This window comes from Phascolarctos cinereus, unplaced genomic scaffold, assembly GCF_003287225.1.
Source record: "Phascolarctos cinereus isolate Bilbo 61053 unplaced genomic scaffold, phaCin_HiC Scaffold_4;HRSCAF=312, whole genome shotgun sequence".
Classification (NCBI taxonomy): Eukaryota; Metazoa; Chordata; class Mammalia; order Diprotodontia; family Phascolarctidae; genus Phascolarctos; species Phascolarctos cinereus.
The window spans coordinates 684,597,222-684,615,824 of NW_027555847.1; the positions used below are offsets into that span (position 1 = coordinate 684,597,222).

Here is an 18,603-nt window from a genome sequence, read left to right on the forward strand (position 1 = left end):
AGTGATCTGATTTCATAATGGGAGCAGAAGATACAAACAAACACTGAAAGGGCTGGGAAGGACCCACGGGGCAGCAACCGGATGCCAAGGAGGAGTAAACTTCTCTGCTGCTGTTTGCTAATGAGTGGTCCTGTGGGAGGATTCAGGCACTCGGGAGAGGCCCTGCCTTCCCAGGGTAGACAGCAGGCCCTTTTCAGAGGGAAAAGCTCTGCAGGATGGAGGGGCATGCTTCTCTGAAATAGCCAAAGCCTGGCTCTGAATGGCCTCATGGCTGTCAGTCCTGTTGAACCTGATTCCTCTTCAGTGCTGCTGAGAGCTGGGGTTCATTATTCATTCCCCTGCAATCTACTTCTCCCCACACAGCCCAGACCAGCCTCATTGAGCCCTGGTTAGACCTAGGACCCAAACCAGTACTGCATCAGCTCCACCCAGGGAGAGGGAGAGGGAGAGAGAGGGAGGGGGGTAGGTGTGTTTTAACATTTGGAGTTTCTTGGCAAAGATATTGGAGAGGTTTGTCATTTCCTTCAGTTCATTTTACAGACGAGAAAACTGAGGCAAACGGGGCGAAGTAACTTGCCCAGGGTCACACAGCTAGTGTCTGAGGCTGGACCACTCTTCCTGACTCCAAGCTCAGCCTACTATCCACTGCACCACCTAGCTGCCCTAATAAAGAGAGACAAACTTAATCTGAGTACCCGTGCACCCAGCCTACCCCGCAATAGAATGTAAGCTCCTTGAGGGCAGGGACTGATTTGTTTTTGTCTTTGTATACTTGCACAGGCAGCTAAAAACATGGAACATAACAGATGACCCAGAGTTGAAAATGAAGATCCCACAGAGGGGAAATGAGAGGCGGTGGCAACCAACAACTTGAAAGGGACGTGAGGAAAAGTTGACATCCGGGAAATGCGCTGCAGGAAGAGAAGATGGGCCAGTCATTCGGTAAGGGACAGCAGGGTCCAGCGAAGACACCCCACTGCGACCAGTGCAACGTCAGGAGAAAGCTCAGGGAAGGCAGCATGGGAATTTAGAGGAGGGCCAGGATAGGAGTCGCACAAGACGGGCTGGCCCTGGCTTTTGATCCTCAAAATCAATGAGATCTTGGATCTGTATGAATGAATACTGCAGTAGCCCAGTCTTTTCTTACACTGGATACGTGACTTCATTGATGATGATGATGATGATGATGATGATGATGATGACAGGCTCTGGATGAAAAGAGCGGTCAGAATCCTACCTCTGACCAGACTGTGTAAACTACAGGTGGGTCACCTTACCTATTAAGTGCAGAGAAACTGCTGACTTTTACTGGTTAAAGGAGCTTCCTCACTGGAAAAAACCAGCACCAAAGGACCTTAACTTGGGTTCCGTGAACTTGTTTCCTTAAAAAGAACGTTGATTACTATGTTTCGATGAAACTGATTTCTGTTGTAATCCTCTCTTTCTCTCTCTCGACAATTTTTATTAATGTCTTCTCTTCCCTACAACATCACAGTAGGCCACCTTCCCCTCCCTGAGAGCCACCCTATATAGCAAATAGTATTTTTTGTTAGAGAGGGGGAAAAAAACAGCATGGTGGACTGATACATTGAGGAAGTCCAAAAACACGTGCAGTGTGTTATACCTGTGAAATTGCCCCCTTCTTGAAGGTGTAGGCTGGGGTGTCTTCTCACAACACTATTAAGTATTACCGTGAGTAGGGGTCCTACTCATCACCAGACTGCCAGAGGGGCCCAGGGCACACAAATATGGTTAAGAACCATTGCCCCAAACCAGTCTCCTCACACCTTCTACCTGAGTACTCTGTGATCCAGTGACACCGGCCTCGGGCCATTCTTGCACAAGACTTTCCATCTCCCGCCACCGGGCGTTTTCACCAGTTGTGCCCCATGCTGGAATGCTCTGCTTCCTCATCGCTGCCCTCAAGGCTCAGCTAAAATCTCACCTTCCACAAGAAGCCTCTGCTCTGAGATGGTGTCCAGTGTATCCTGTCTGTATCTTATTTGCATGGAGTTGTTTGCATATAGTCTCTTCTGTAAGACTGTAGGCTCCTGGAGGGCAGGGATTGTTTTTTGCCTTTCCTTGTATCCACGTGCCTGGCCCCACAACAGGCACTTAATAAATGCTTGCTGACTGACGATAAACATTTATTAAGCACCTACTCTGTTCACACTGTCCCAACTCCTTTACTTACATTATGTCATTTGACCCTCAAGGCATCCTGGGGAAGACAGGTGCTGTTATTAGCTCCATTGTATAGACGTGGAAACTGAGGAACAGAGAGGTCAAGCAGTGTCTGTGCTTTTCTGCTGGCTATCCCCCATCCTAAGACGGCTCATCTGAGTCACAGAATCCCTGGCTACCCCCAAAGATCAGCTCAAATGTCGCTTCCTGAACCCCCTGAGTATCTTCGATCCCTAAATCACTTTACAGCTATTCTGTATATTTAAAATTTTAATTTTCTGTGTACGTGTGCTTTCTGAAAAGAATGGAAACTCTCTGAAGGCAGGGACCATTACATTTTTATCTCTGGATTCTCTAGGTCCTAACATTGTACCCACGCACACAGCAGGTACATAGCAACTGCTGACCAAATACTTAATGAATGATTTGCCAAGAGGTCATAAAAGCTGCTAGTGTCAGGTGGAATTTGAACCCAGGTCTTTCTGACTCCAAGTTCACAATTCTGTCCACATGCTTAATAACTAAAGCCTGCCCAGCCTCGCTGGTATGAGGAGATTTTCTGGATCTGCCCCAGTGGGAAACCAGAGCTCACGCTAGCTCAGCCTGGCGGCATCTGATTCACTGCATTTTATGTGTGGAATAATTCTGACAGATGCCAGGGGCTCAAGGCTCTGGCCCCTGCCCGAGAGGAAAGCTGCCTGTTCCCGGAATATTTCTCTCAAAGGCAAAATAGAAAATTTATAGCTATGGGCGGTACCCAGCTTCTTACACAGAGAACAGAATGGCAGACATTTTTGACGTAAGGGAAGCAGGTCCTGGGCCAACACTCCTGGCCCTTGGGGGATGGAGGATTTGCCAGAGGTAGGAGGCCCTGGACCAGACTTAGGGGAATGAAGGATTGAATGAGCATGATCAGAGGTCACGTAGGCCTTCTCTCTTTCCCTAGAGGAGGAAAGCTGATTTGCCAAGATCACACAGCCTGGAAGCGTTGTCTCAGGAGGGCACCCACAGTGTCAGATGGCCCAGAGAGGTGGAGGATTCACGGCTCTGGCCAGTTACCTACTGTGGGACCTAAGTAAGTCTCACCACTTCTAAGGCCCAGGTTCCACATCCATAAAAAGTGAAGAAGGTAGGGCTATATCCCAAAGAGATTATAAAAATGGGAAAAGAACTTGTACAAAAATATTTATAGCAGCTCTTTCTGTGGTGGCAAAGAATTGGAAATTGAGGTGATGCCTATCATTTGGGGAATGGCTGAACAAGTTGGGGTATATGAATAAATGGAATACTATTGCGCTATAAGAAATGATGAACGTGCTGACTTCAGAAAAACCTGGAAAGACTTGTGTGGTCTGATGCTGAGTGAAGTGAGCAGAACCAGGAGAACATTGTTTACAGTAACAGCCACATTGTGCGATGACTAACTTTGAGAGACTTAGCTCTTCTCAGCACCATAAGGATCTAAGACATCTCCAAAGGTCTCATAGTGGAAAATGTTATTCACATCCAAAGAAAGACCTATGGAGTCTGAATGCAGATTGAAGCATACTACTTGCTATTTTTTTTTCTTCTGTTGTGTTTTGTTTCCTCTTTCTCATGGTTCCTCCTATTGGTTCTAATTCTTCTTTTACAATATGACTAATGTGAAAATATGTTTAATATGAATGTACATGTAGAGCCTATATCAGATTGCATGCTATCTTGGGGAGGGAGGAGGAAAAAAATTAAAACTCAAAAGTTTATGGAAGTGATTGTTGAAAGTTAAAAATAAACAAATTAATTTTAAAAAACCAAACAGAAAAAAAAGTGAAGAAGGTTGGATTGGATGGTGTCTGAGGTCCCTTCCAGCTCTGTCTGTGATACAATGATTTTAAGAACAGACCAGAAACTGGAGAGCCTGAAGGGTGGGGACCATGTTAAGAGACTTTCATAGTCCAGGACAGAAGAAAGGAGAGCTAAAGAAGGGGTGGAATCAACAGGACTTGATAACTTGGGCAAGTCCCATAGGCTCTCAGTGCCTCAGTTTCCCCACCTGTAAAATGAGGGGTTGAAGGAAATGGCCTCTGAGGTCCCTTCCAGCTAGCTGGCTGGCTGCGGGGACAGAGGGATGGCTCGAAGATGAAAAGTCCTGTGGCCTCCCAGGTGGCGGGCACCAGGAGCCTCCTCCAGGCTCCTGCCTGTCCCCTCCAGCTGAATTCTCTATGTCGCCATAGCTTAGGGGGAAGGGAAAGCCGGTCCAGCTGTTGTCCAAATGCCCCCCTCCCCCCCACCACGTTCCCTAACCCCCTCTGGGGAGGCTTTCTTACCAAGCCCTCCCCCAACCCCCCACCCAGGCTCCACCTGCCAGCCCTGTCCGGGACCAATAATTGGCAATTTGGTCCTCTGCACCAGCACTCACACTGAGCCCTAGCTGTGCCTGGAATCCGTCTTCATTCATCAGGCCTGGGCAATCAGGCCAGAGCTCCTGCTAACTAGGGCAGTCCTCTACCTCTCCAGCCCCCAACACACACAATTATTACTCTACGTTCCCATCTTGTGGTGACAAAATTGAGAATACATGACAATTACCCTCAGCGGCTCTCCAGCCGCCCCCCCCCCCAGCCCAGCCTCCCCTCAGTGCCCCCGTGGCCCTAATTATCTGAATGGCCCACCCTCCCCAAAAGTCCCCATTATCCGGGAGGGCCTCCCCTCAGGTCCCCATTATCCAGATGATACCTCCCACCCCCCCACCATGGCCCAATTATCAGGCTGCCCCACCAACCCAGTCCTATTTAAATGATAATGAAGGAAGAGTCATTCAATTCAGTCTGGGAGAAAATCCATTAGCCCCAGCCCTTGTTAAGCTGATGGGTCAGGGCAGAGAGGCCTTCTTTTAAAGGCTTTAGCGGACTCAGATGCCCCACAGGCCCTGGCACAACAGCCAGAACACAATTGGTAGGAGCCCTGGGCCCCAAACACTCTGAATGAGGTCACTCCCCTGTGCCCCACTCCCCCCCCAACCCGCTCCCTCCATCCCCAGGTGGGGAAGAAAATCCTGTTTGGGAAACAGGCCAAAGCTTTGTCTGGGGTCATGGGTGTCTGACCCCCAGGGACACAAGGATAGATAGGCGAGGGCTGTGACCACCCCCCCGGCACAGATGAATGGTCCCTGACCAGACTGCTACAATAGAGAGGTCAACTGTCTTCCTGGGGCATGTCTCTAAGACTGGACAGAAAGGCTCCTAAAATCCATTAAACCTAATGAGGACTGGTGGATTCTGGTGGGGCACCTGGGCCTAAAGTCTCCCATAGACGACCCCACGACCTCTTCAGGCAGCCTGTTCAACGTTGGGACGTCTCCCATTGTTAGGAAGTTTGTTCTATCAGCCAGCATCCACGGGCCCCTTCTCAACGACCACCCATCCATCCCTATTCAGCGCTCAGAAGTGGTTCAGAACAGGAGCCTAATCCCTTCTCAGCACCACAAGCCTCCAAATACTTGGAAAATACCCCCTCATTCCCCTTGTCTTCTCCAGTCCAGGCTGGCCACATGGGCCCAGGACTTTCGAGCCTCTTCACCTGTGGGGCAAACAACAGGTACATAGCCTTGTCATCAGGAAAGAAAGGCAAACTCCATACCAAGTGACTGGGGGAAGAGAAAAGAGTCCTAACCATCACCGGGACAAGGAAATAAATGCCTAACAGAGAGAGGGTGCTTGACGGGAACCCAGATACAGACCAAAGAGAAATGAAAAGAAAGAAGGAGGGGATTTAGGCAGAGAGCTCCTAAAATAAGCTGCGTGGGGCAGTGGACGTGGTGATGGCTCTGGAATCAGAGAGACCTGACTTCAAATCTGACCTCGGGCACTTTGTGCCTCAGTTTCCCTATCTGTAAAATGGGGATAATAATAGTATTTCCCTCTCAGGGTTGTTATGAGAGTCAAATGAGATCATATCTGTAAGTCACTTAGCACAGTGTTTGGCTCTCAGCAGGCACTTAATGAACCTTTTCTCCCTCCCATAAACCTTGCAAAGAGACATGATGAAGTAGTGCTGGGGAATGGGATTGGGGGGTGGGGGAGCAAGTATCGGAGTGCTCATTCTTTGTCTAAATCAAGTTGCTGGTTTGTCTAATGATGATTTTGTGCTCCAGACAGAGGAGTCAATACAGAGAACCGTTCTTGTGGACCTGACTTAAGCAATGGGAACGCTGGAGAGGGAGCTGGGATACAGAAGCAAAGCTAGGCGTCACCTCCTATGCTGTCTAGATTTGGGGGTGGCACACTGCAAACCACTCAGCAGACTAAAACTGTTTGCAAATTCAGTGGAGGGGAAGCAAAAATGACTAAGCTGCGTGCACCCTCTGACCTAGCAATACTATTACTAAGGCAATTACAGCCACTCCCACCCCTATCGAAAAGATCAAGAAGAAAAGGACCCGCAGACACAAAAATACAGGGCGTCCCAAAAGTCTTAGTGCAGTTCTAAGCTATTAAAGCTCTAAACTGCGCCGAGACTCTGGGGACACCTGGTATTTATGGCAGCTCGTTTTGTGGTGGCAAAGAACCTGTAATGGAGGAGGCGCTCATGAACTGGGGAAAGGCTGGACACATTGTGGTAGATGAACGCGATGGACTATTACTGTGCTCTGAGAAATAATGAAGGGGACAGCTCCAGAGAAACCTGGGAACACTTGTATGAACTGATGCAAACTGGACTGGGCAGAAGTAGGAGAACAATTTACACAATGAGTAAGCAACTCTGAAAGACTTAGAAACTGATCAACAGGACCCACCATCATTCTAGGGAACATGATGAAACCACCACCACCACCATCATCATCACTATCACCAATGTTGTGCTGTAAAGGTTTACAAAATACTTCACAAATATCTCATTTAATTCTTAACAACTCTGGGAGGTCAGTGCTGTTATTAGCCCCATTTTGTAAACACGGAAATGGAAGGCAGAAAAAGTTTAGGTGACCTGCCCAGGATCACACAGTTCAGCATCTAATGCATGATTTTCCCGACTCCTGTCCGATGCTCTCTGCTGTGCTAACTAGCTGTCCACCTCCAGACGGAGAGATGAGGTTCTCAGAATACACACTGAGACATAATTTTTTTTGGACAGAGCCAATGCAGGCCTTTTTAAAAAAAATCTTTGATAATATTTATATTTAACAGAGAATTTTTATGTTTCTTGCTTTTCCAGTGTGGGGTGGGAAGGAGAGGTTGGATCTTCATGAAAATTAAATAAAATTATATTTCAATTTCTGAAGAGAAAGAAAAGTGAGGGTAGCTAGATTATCTAAAGAGACGGACATGAACACAAGAAGAAAAGTCAACCAACTTAGAGTCTTAAATCAGAGGGCAGATAATGGAACACAAACACAAAGATTTGACAGTATAGTAAGTCTAGTGTCAGAAGTGCTAAAACCCAGAATGAGTGGAGGCTACAATTAAGATGAAGAAGAATGCAAGGGTTTTGTCTGTTTTTTTTTTAAATATAAACCTTAATGGGAAAAAGAGATAAGACCAACGCTCAGTATGCCTGAGACAGTGATAAAAGGTAGCAGAGAGAAGGCAGAACTACTCAACTTACTCAGCTTCTCTTTTCTCCCCCAAAGAGAATGACTTTTGGATTGAAAATGTCTGAAACTCAAGAGAAGTAGAGACCATCTAGATATTCTTGAAGACTCTGAGTCACCAAGTACTGATGATCAGGGGCAGCTAGGTGGCGTAGTGGATAGAGCACCAGGCATAGAGTCAGGAAGACCTGTGTTCAAATCCAGCCTCAGCTACTTCCTAGTGGTGGGAACCATGGCCAGTCTCTCAACCCGGTCTGCCTCAGTTTCTTCATCTGTAAAATGAACTGGAGGAAAATATGGCAAACCACTCCAGGATCTTTGCCAAGAAAATCCCAAATGGGGTCATGAAGAGTCAGACATTACTCAACAACAATAATAACAACAAATTGATAGTCAGTATCCAACAGGGCTAAAAAACAGCAGAGGCTATTGATGAACCACTATCAGTGATCTCTGAAAGACTCTGCGGAGCAACAGGCCTTCAGAAGGGCAAAGGCTTTCCCGTTACAAAAACCGGAAAGGCAACAACCTGCAAACCATCCTGTGAGGGCGTCCCTAATTCCTAGCAAAACTCTAGGAAGGATTATTACAGAGGTTTTGTCAAATCTCAAGAAGGAAGCAGAGATCCCAAAGAGCCAACATCTCTTCGCCAAGAACAGGTCATGCCGGACTAACCTGATTTTGTTTCTGGACGGGGTTATTAGATGGCAGACTGGGGAATGCCATAGATTGGGTTCCTTAGATTTTAGTAAAGTACTTGATATAGGAGTCGTAGGGATAAGAGAGAGACAAAAGCTAGGATGTAATACACTTAGGCGGATTTACAACTCTGGTATGGGCAGTCCCAAACAGTAGCCAGGTAAGAACAGAATGTAAAAAGAATAAAAGCACTCTATAATCCCCCAGAGGAGAGGGTCTACTCTTTGCATCCCCAGAGCCTTGAACACTGTCTTGAAATTCATAAATACTTAATGTCTCTGTACCTCAGTTTCCTCATTTGTAAAATGGTGCGAGGGAAGGGTCTGACTACGTGGCTCCCTCAGAGAATGTTTGTTGGATTTGTTGGGATTATTAACACCCAAGTCACTATTAAATGACTCCATATTCATTGGTAGGAGATCCTCAGTGAAAGGCCCAAAGGGTCTGTGGTTGGGCCTGCTCTATTGAATGCTTTTTATCAATGGCATGGATAACGGTATAGATGCTGTGCTTATCAAATGTGCAGTGGCGAAAAGCTGGGAAACCTCGTTAACACACCAGATGACACTGTCAGGATCTAAAGAGATCGAGGCAGCTAGCAGGACTTAATCTACTAAGAGGAAATCAATGGGGATAAATGTAAGTCTTATATGTAGGATTAAAAAAATCACCTTGGCAAGAGGGGGGGAAGAATGCCTAGACAGCAGCTTGATGAATTCTAAGAGTTTTAACAGACTTCAAGCACACTCTTTTTCTCCCTCTCCTACTCTTTCTTCTTCTTCTTTCGGTCTCCTTTTCTCTCCCCCCACCCCACCCCCTTTTGCGCTCTCTCTCTCTGGCCTGGAGTCAGGAAGATTCATCTTCCTTAGTTCAAATCTGGCCTCCAATGCTTACTAGCTGTGTGACTCTGGGCAAGTCACTTAACCCTGTTTGCCTCAGTTTCTTCATCTGTAAAATGAGCTGGAGAAGCAAATGGTAAATCAAAGTTGGACACGACTGAAAATGATTAAGCAACAACAAATACATATGAATGTACACACACACACACACACACACACACACACACACACACACACACAAGCTACATTCAGAAAGGCAGGAATCGGGAGGAGATGGTACTTTGCCCTGGTCACATCATAGCTAGAATTCGGTGTGACACTGAAGAGATTCTGGAAGGGGATATAACTGCTATCTTCAAGGAGGGAGGGCATACGGAAGAATTGTTCGTTACATTACCCTCAGTCCCTGAGAGTAAAAATAGGAAGAGTGAGGCAGACTTAGGGTTGAAGTCAAGAAAGCCTTCCGGACTAATCTGAGCCAATGGGGCTCTGAACGGGCTGTCTTGGGAGGGCGCAGGCTCTCTACACACATAGGTTCCTTGCATGACCACTTGTCAGACACACTGTGCAGCTTCCAGGATAGATACAAACTCCTCAGCCTGGCATCAAAAGGTCTCTTCAATCTAGCTCCCATTTTCCTTCCCCTCTTTCCTGCTGCCATTCCAGCTGAGCGGGCCCGCTCACTGTTCCGCAAACATGACGCTCCTTCTCTCAGATCCTCGGCCCAAGTTCCTGCCTGACATCTGTGTCCGAGAATCCTCGGCATCCTTCAAAGCTTGGCACAGGAGCTACCTCCTACAGAAGGCCTCTCCTGAACCCCTTTGTTCTGAGTTCTCTCCCTCTTGAAATTACTTGGCAAAGTGTGTGGGAGTGAGGGCTCTGACCCCCAAGAGATGTCTGAGGGAAGCTCTAATTCCACAGTGATGGAAGGGTTCTGACCCCACCGTGTGTGTGTGTGTGTGTGTGTGTGTGTGGTGTGTGTGTGTGCGTGCGCACGCAGAGAAAGAGGGAGGAGAGAAGGAGAGGAAGAGAAAGACAGAGAGACACACAGAGGCACAGTGAGAGGAGGGACAGGGGAGACAGACATACACAGAGAGAGAGAGAGACAGAGATCTAGCTCCCAAGGAAGGTGCATTCCTCTACTGTTCCCTAATCCGAACCCAGCCCAGTCTTCCACGGTCCTTAAATTCAGTACCCACCACAGTGGTGACATGGCCCTTGCTACCTGTCTTTCCAGACCTCCCGACCCAGACGCACTGAGTGCCTCTCCTGCCTCAGTACCCCGTGACCTTCAGACCCCTGAGGCCGGCCCTAACAGCACCCATCTGGAAGACAAGAGTCAAATGTTGGCCCTCTGACCCAAACTGACAGGCACAGGCTCAGACACACGTCTTCAACGTGGCACCATGAAATAAACATTGGATTTGAAGATGGCGACTGGGTTTGAATCCCAGCTCTGCTCCTCACTGCCTGTGTGACCTTAGGGCAAGTCCCTTCCCTTGTTCAGGGGCCCCTACAAACGCCTCCCATGAGCTTTTCTGCTGGGAAGTTCGCAGGCCCCAGAGGCTGGGCCAGTCCCCCCAGGAGGGAGGAAGGAGAAGGTGAGAAAGGAGGTGGCAGGAAGCCTAGGGTCTGACTTCACTGGACCCAGGGGAAACATCCTGGAGCCAAAGAGAACAGAGGTCAAAGCAAAATGGGCCTGTGTGGGGCTCCCTCCCTCTCCAAAGGGAAAACAGCTCCACTTTCCTTGAGGAAAATTAAACTACAGCAGCCCGCCCCACCCCCATTGAGGATACCCTCCCTCATCCCCCCCCAGCCACCCCAGCCAGTCCCTCAGACCGTCCTAGGGGTTTAGACTCTGGGAAAAAAAAGCAAAAACCCTGCCAAGTTAAGAAATCCACCAGCACTGAAGGTAGCCAGGGCTCAGGATGCAGGACACAGACCCACCTAGCCGAGAGCGAGGCTGAGGCATGAAGGCGGATACTTGGAGGAAGCGGCCGAGGGCCTGCAGAAGGGACGGGGACGAAGGCCGGAAGGCAGGAGCTAGAGAAGGGCCCACAAGGCTGCTGGACCAAGATGCTGGGAGGGCTTGGGAGGCCGACGGAATGCAAGCTCCTCCAGGGCAGGGACAATCTTTTCATTTTTGCCCCTGAATTTAACAGCTGTTTATTAACTGTTTCTAACGTCTCTGTATAACTTGGATATCGGATAGAGGATAGGCTCTGGAGTCAGGAAAACCTGGGGTTCAATTCCTGTCTCCGACGCTTCCTGGCTGTGACCTCTTGGCCTCAGTTTCCTCATCCATAAACCAGCCTCAGGGTTATCCTGAGTATCAAAAACAATGTAGTATTTAGTCGTGAGCGCCTCAAGGAAAGCGACTGTTTTGTGCAGTGCCTGGCACACGGTAGGCACTTAATAAAAGCTTGCCACTGGAATGATTTCAAAGTGCTCTGCAAACAGCAGAATACGATATCATCGCTACTATCTTTACAGCACCTAGCCTAGCACCTGGCCCACAGTCAGCCACCCTAACTGCGTGTTGATGGATTCACTGGCCTCTGCAGCCTGGAGCTGCCTCAGAGCTGGGGATGGTGGTCTTGGCCACCGCTCCCAAGCTGTTTCCTTCCACACACTGAATGAATAAGCTCCAGTGTTTCCCAGCAGCAGCTTCAGGCCCCACACCTGTCTAGGGGTGGGCAGAAGCCAGGGCTAGGGGGATCAAAACCTCCTGCCCAAGCCATAACACGGGTTTCCTGTGGCCTCCTCCCTCAGTGCCTCCGCTGCTGGGGAAGGGGCCTCCCATCCTCCCATCCTCTGCTGTTGGGGAAGGGGCCTCCCATCCATCCTCTGCTGCTGGGGAAGGGGCCTCCCATCCTCCCATCCTCTGCTGTTGGGGAAGGGGCCTCCCATCCTCCTTGCCTCTGCGTGGGTTTTTTACAAAGCCCCATTCAAGGCTCCACACATGGAGAGAGAATTTTCCCCATCACATTCCCTGTCAGGCTGTCACCCTGAATCCCACTTTAATCTGCCAGAAGCACTTTTCTGCTGACACTTTTAATAAATACTTTCAGCTTTTAAACACATTTGTGGGGGCCATTTCCACGTCTCCCTCTCCTGCCTGCCTCTCTCAAGAGGGGGCTCAGAAAGCTCTAATAGCAAATACATCAGGCCTGGCAGAGGCCTGAGTCCCCCACCCTGGCCTCCCTCCTCCCTTCCCAAGCCTCCCCGCCCCGCCCTGCTCCTCCCCTCCCAGGCCGGCCACAGCATCCTGAGTGAGGTGGTGTTTTCAATTTGAAAGCTAAATTAACTGTCCAATTGGATTTGGCTGCTGTGAGCCAGTTCCTGTGACAGGTTTTAGTTATGAAGCATATTTCACATTAATAGAACTCAACATGAAAACCTTGCGCCCAGGGATTGCCGCGGCTCGCCATTGAAATGTTAAATTTAATATTTCAGACATGCTCGTGCCAGTGTTTGATTATTGTTCTCCATTTAAATCCCTCCTAACGGGAAAGGGCCTAATTAGTAAAAAATCATGTTTTAATGAAGGCAAAATGCTAATTGCTAACACACACACAAAAAAAGCCTGCACGTGGAATTAGCTGGCAGCCCTGCTGGTGACTTCTCTAGGACTCAATGGTACGGCACGCGCCCCTAGTGACTGGTTCTCTTCTTCCTTGGGCGCTGCGGTACCCCCCCCCCATCCCCGAGACAGAGAGAAGCCAGAGGGGAAGCATCTTCTTCACTCTTTCTCAAAGTTCTCAGCAGCCCTTTCTTCCCTATCCCAGGAGCCACAGCCAGGCCTACTGACTGACGGGCACTCGATGCCCCAGAAACACCCAGGGCAAAAAGGAGTCCCTGTGCTCCATACACAGGATGGAGGGGCCCTGGGCCCGGCAGGCAGGAGGAGTGAGGAGTGCTCAGGGTAGCAGGTACTTACATCACTCAGCTGGTCCCTGGAGCTGCTCCATTGGGAGCTGGTGGCTTCTCGGACACTGTCTTCTTCACTGTTCCGGCTGCCGCTCTTGCTCGAAGGGACCTTCATCTGGGGGACAAGTAGGAGAGAATACTCTCAGAGCTACAACCTCACCTTCCATCCTACTTCTCAAACCAATGCCATCGCCCTGCTCCTCACCCCGCTACTGTGCCTCTGACTCCTAAATAGATGCCTCCTTTTGTGCATCTGTATGTGGGTGAGTACAGGTGGGTATGGGGAAGGATGTTAACTCTTTAAGGGTGATATTGAGGGTTCTCTAGTCAAAGGAATATCTGTCTATTCACGGTTCTAAAGAGTCAATATGTGGGTGGGGCAGGTCTTCTTCCGTTAAGCATGTGGTCTTTGTTTCTGGACCTGGGCAATAAATACATTGGGTTTGCTCAGGACTAGAAAGAAGGGAAAAGGTTGGGGAAGGAAACACTGGAAAATGACAATGGTTTTTTCCGCCCCTTTGGAAAGATCATTAACTTTTTAAAAAGTAAAGAGTCTTGATAGGAGATTGGGAGCAGTCCTTTGATTTTACTGGTTTGGGGAACTTCTGGGTGAGAAAATTTCATCAGTACAAGGCTGGCACCTTCTCTTAACAAGCTTAGGGAGATGCTTAGAGCAGGGTGTCAGATGCAAAGCTCACAAAATTTCTGAAATGAGTTTAAAAAGTCTAACAAAATAAAAATACAATACAACATAGATAATGTGAAATTGCGGTTTTCTGAGTCAGTATGCAGCCCCCAGGGATCTGTTTCTATTTGAGTTTTAGGACACTGTTAAGTAACCTCCCCAGGGCCACAAAAGCTCCCCCCTCCCCCAAAAAGAGTCAATATAGCCATTCCCAAACATCAGGCTGACCCTCAGCCTACTCCAGACTCCGGAGGCTTACTCCATGCTGAGCCCATCACGTATGGTTCTCACAAAGGGAACTGGCATCATTTTATGATTTTTCTTCACATCTTAAGGTCATTTCAATACAGGATGCTGGCCAATCTTATGGACACCTTTTTGAGTCCTCTGCTTTCATACTAGGGGCTAACAGGTACACAGTATTTGTACATGTAACTGGGTAGCTTGGCCACCTCTGGCTAGGTGGTCCCCTTCAAGGTGGGTAGGCAGCAGGGAACACCGAGGGAGGGGGCTTCCCATGGAACCCCTTCTCGGGGAATAGCTGAAAGGAGAGGTGTTTGACTGCATAGAGCGTAGGGTGGCCCAGGGAGCCTTGGCCACCTCTGTTGGGTCAGATTTGGGATTTTTGCCCCCGTGGCATGCATTAGAGCTGTGGGAATGAGAGATGACGAGGTCGGCTGCAAGCAGCCTCACCGCCTAGCAGAACAGTATCAGTTTCCCTTCCCCAAACAATAATGATCATTATTATAGCAACAACAATCATCACAGACACATACACAGTTGGTGTTCTATAGGTCTGCCAAGCACTTCCATGGCTTCCTTTGCTCCCCACAGCTATACTGGGGGCACCTGAACATATTATTGTCTGTTATGGGGTGGGAACCCGCACCTTGAGGCCACGTGTGGTCCTCTAGATCTTCAAGTGCGGCCCTTATCTAGAGGACCACACGTGGCTTTGAGGCGGCAGGGTCCCCACCCCAGCAAAGTTTCAGATTTGGGGAAGATGGACCTCAAGGGGTCACCTAGTTCAGCCCAGGTACCTGAACCAAGAATCTTCTTGACAGCATCCCTAACCAATGGTCAGCCAGCCTGAATACCAGAAGGTCTTGCCCACTGCCTCCCTAGGCAGCCCCTTCCTATAAGACCGTTAGAACATCCCAGATGTTGGCGCGTTGTCTCCCCCATTATTCTAGGGGTTCCCTAAGAGCAGGGACAATCATCTGCTTTTCTGGTGTCCACAGCACCTAGGTTGGGCCTGGCATACAACAGGTGTTTAATAAATGCTTACTGACATCCACCCTTTACTTCTGGGTCTACCCTCTTGGGCCAAGTAGACCAAGTGAAATCACTCCTCCCCATGTTAGCCCTTCAAATACTCAAAGCCTGTTACCATGTCCCTCATGGGTTATATAACTCCCCTATATTTAATGGATCGTTCCATGTAACTCTCTACTTTCCATCAGCAGAATACGGTGCCCCTGAGCTGGGTGCTGCCTCCCACCCCCACCCCCTTTTTAGCTTCCTTTGTGTGTTGTCTTCTTCCCATCAGATTGTAAGCTCCTTGAGGGCAGGGACTGCCTTTTCTATTTATGTATTTATTTATTTCCTTTCCTATTCCTACTTGGCACAGTGCCTGACACACAATAGGTATTTAATAAATGTTTACCTACTGACTACTTACCCCCAACCTAAATCTTTAAAATAGGTACATAATGTTTACTGACTGATTACATACTCCCAGCCTAAATCTTCTAAATAGGCATACAGCAGATGCTTAATAAATGTTTACTGACCCCCAGCCCCAACTCTCAGTAGAAATATGTGGTGGTTGTTCAGTTGTTTTTCAGTCATGCCTGATTCTTCCTGACCCCCTTCGGGGTTTTCTTGGCAGAGGTACTGCAGCGGTTTGCCATTTCCTTCTCCAGATCATTTTAGAGATGAAGAAACTGAGGCAGACAGGGTTAAGCGACTTGCCCAGGGTCATACAGCTAGGAAGTGTCTGAGGCTAAATTTGAATTCAGATCTTCCTGACTCTGGGCCCTGTGCTCTTATCCACTGCTCCGCCTCTAACTACCTAGATAGTGCATGCTTGATAAGTGTTTACTGAGGGACTGATTCTCTGAGCCTAAATCTCCCAAGGAAAAAGCAAACAAATAAATAACAGACACCGCCATACAAGAGGGTTTGTAAAGCATTCTACATACATATATTATTGCACTGGAACCTCCCAACAAATTTATAAGGAACTGCTTTTATTTTAATGGATGAGGAAACCAAAGGTCTGAGAAGTAAGCTCACTTGCCTACGTCGCACAGCTGGTACACACAAGAGAGGAGATTGAAATGTAGTTTTCTCCTAACTCCAAGTGTACTCAGCTTTCTATTATAGCAGCCTGCTTCTGGGTAGCCTGGTTGCTTTCCTAGGTCCTCCAGAACTCTCCTCCCATCACTATCTGAAGAGATTCATGCAGATTCTAAAAGCTGAGCCGCGCCTTAGACCCTCTGGATTTTTCTCAATCTATGGTTAAAATTCCATGAACTTTATCATGAACATTCATGAAGGATGAGAAGAGGATTTCTTTATTGTTGTGGTCTCTTCCAGCCATGTTCTACCCGAGAAATGAGTTCATATCATCTGAAAGTTGTGATCCTCTCCCCCCAACTCTGATGACCTCGGTCTCCCCCCAGATGTTTCCCCAATGGTCAGCTGTGCTCCATAACAGAATCACGGCTCCATTAAAAAATTGTTTGAGAAATCCCACTCTCTAAATGAAAACGGGCACGTTCCCGTTAGAGCTGTCCATCCTCTGCCTGCATTGCTGACAGGTTTTTCTCCGAGTTCCCATCAGAAAGGATGTTGATCAAGAAACCTCTCTCCTTTATCCTACTCCCTCCCCAAAATGGCAGCTGTCTCTCAAGATGGACATGCAGGCAACATCATTGCATAAATATTATCTGTGCCTCCCTAATATTATCTGCCCCCTCCCATTAGACTGTAAACCTCATGAAGGCAAGTCCTGAGCTTTATCTTAGCTATGCAGAAACACCACAGGCCAGAACAGTCCCCCTAATACACACACACACACACACACACACACACACACCCACCACAACCAGACATTTGCTGGTATGTAATTATTTTAGGCCTTGACTGACCAGTAGGGAGTCACAGATGCCGCTGTCCCTCATGTGGGGTTGTCTTCTGGCTCAGCCAGGGACAGACTCACTCCCACAGTGACAGAATGGAATACTTCCTTCCCTCAGGAGACCATGATTCAACAACAGTATTATCCCTGTTTTACAGAAGAGGACACAGAGCTGAAGTGACTTGCCCAGGGTCACACAGCTAGGAAGTGTCTGAGGCTGCATTTGAACTCAGATCTTTCTGACTCCATACCTAGCACTCTTGTGCCACCTTGCTGCCTCTAAAGGGAGGAGACATGTATGTATGTATGTATGCATGTATGTATGTATGTATGTATGTATGTATAGGGAGGAAGAAACCACAAAACTAAAGGAAAGGAAATTCCTGGGGCTGAAAGGGAAAGAGAGCAGAAGGACTACATGGGAGGGGTGAAATCTTTAGGGGATGGGAAGGAAGCAGAGAAGACCATGGAGTCACAGTGGCTTCCAAGACCACCTGGACCTTGCCCTGAACATTTTTCCCTGAAAAATTGGTGCCATTCAGTCCCACGGATGTCAGCTCTTTGATGGTGCAAACAGTGGAGGAGATCCTGCCTCATTCCACAGCCGGTTAGCCATGAGGCTCTACCAGACATGGGGGTCAGAGTCATCCAAACCAGTCCCAGCCTCAGAGTGGAAGTTTAAAGGTGAATGGACCTTCCACATGGTCAGAGAGCCACAGAAATGCTGCCCTGGACAGGCCCACTGAGGATTCACAAACACCGCTAGTCTTTCTCTAGAAGGATCAGTTTATTCCCAGAACTGGAGTCATAGAGCCACGGAATGTCAGAGCTGGGAGGGCCCTTAGAACCCAGGGTGTCAGAGCTGGGAGGGCCCTTAGAACCCAGGATGTCAGAGCTGGGAGGGCCCTTAGAACACAGAATGTCAGGACTGGGAGGTCTCTTAGAACACAGGATGTCAGAGATGAGAAGAACCTTAGGAACATAATGTCAGAAGTGGGTAGGGACCTTAGCAATTTGCTAGTCTAATCCTCTCACCTGACTGAGGCAAAGGCAGTGATTTCACCTTTTTCCTGGGTCTTCCATTACTGGTATCCCAGCCTCCTCCTGGACTCTCCCAGCACCCTGAGGGCCAACCACTCACCTGCCAGGTACTGCTCACTTACAGGGGCTTGGCATAAGCCCATGACAGCACCACCAAATCAAGCTGCTTTTTAATACATTAGTAATTATCCTGATGAGCCACGTGAGGGGCTCCACAGAGGAGATGCAGGTTAGGGAACTGGGGAATGAATCAGGAGCTGAGTCCTGAGATCCCCTGCCTGACAGATCAATTCCTCAAAGCCTCAGGGTTTCCATGGGAATGGAAGGTTTTCTGACCTCCCTCTTGGGCCTGGGACATCCTCAGTCCGCTGCACAGCACCACACCGTCTGGGTGAAGGCCCAGGTCTGAGAGGAGGGGTTGCCCAGGTACGAAAGCCCGAACAAAGAAATGCCATGGCACAAAGAGCTTGCCCCAGTCCCGTCCCAAGCCTAGGGTCCTGGAGGGAGTCTG

The 18,603-nt window shown here is 48.5% G+C and overlaps 1 protein-coding gene across 1 annotated transcript in view; it reads right to left on the reverse strand.

Moving 5' to 3' along the window:
• The window catches only part of FBRSL1 (fibrosin like 1), a 318,374-nt gene that overhangs the window by 159,452 nt on the left and 140,319 nt on the right, over window positions 1-18,603 (reverse strand). Inside the window, 1 exon segment of the mRNA XM_021004315.2 lies at window positions 13,232-13,336. Within this exon segment, the coding sequence (XP_020859974.1) occupies window positions 13,232-13,336 (105 nt within the window).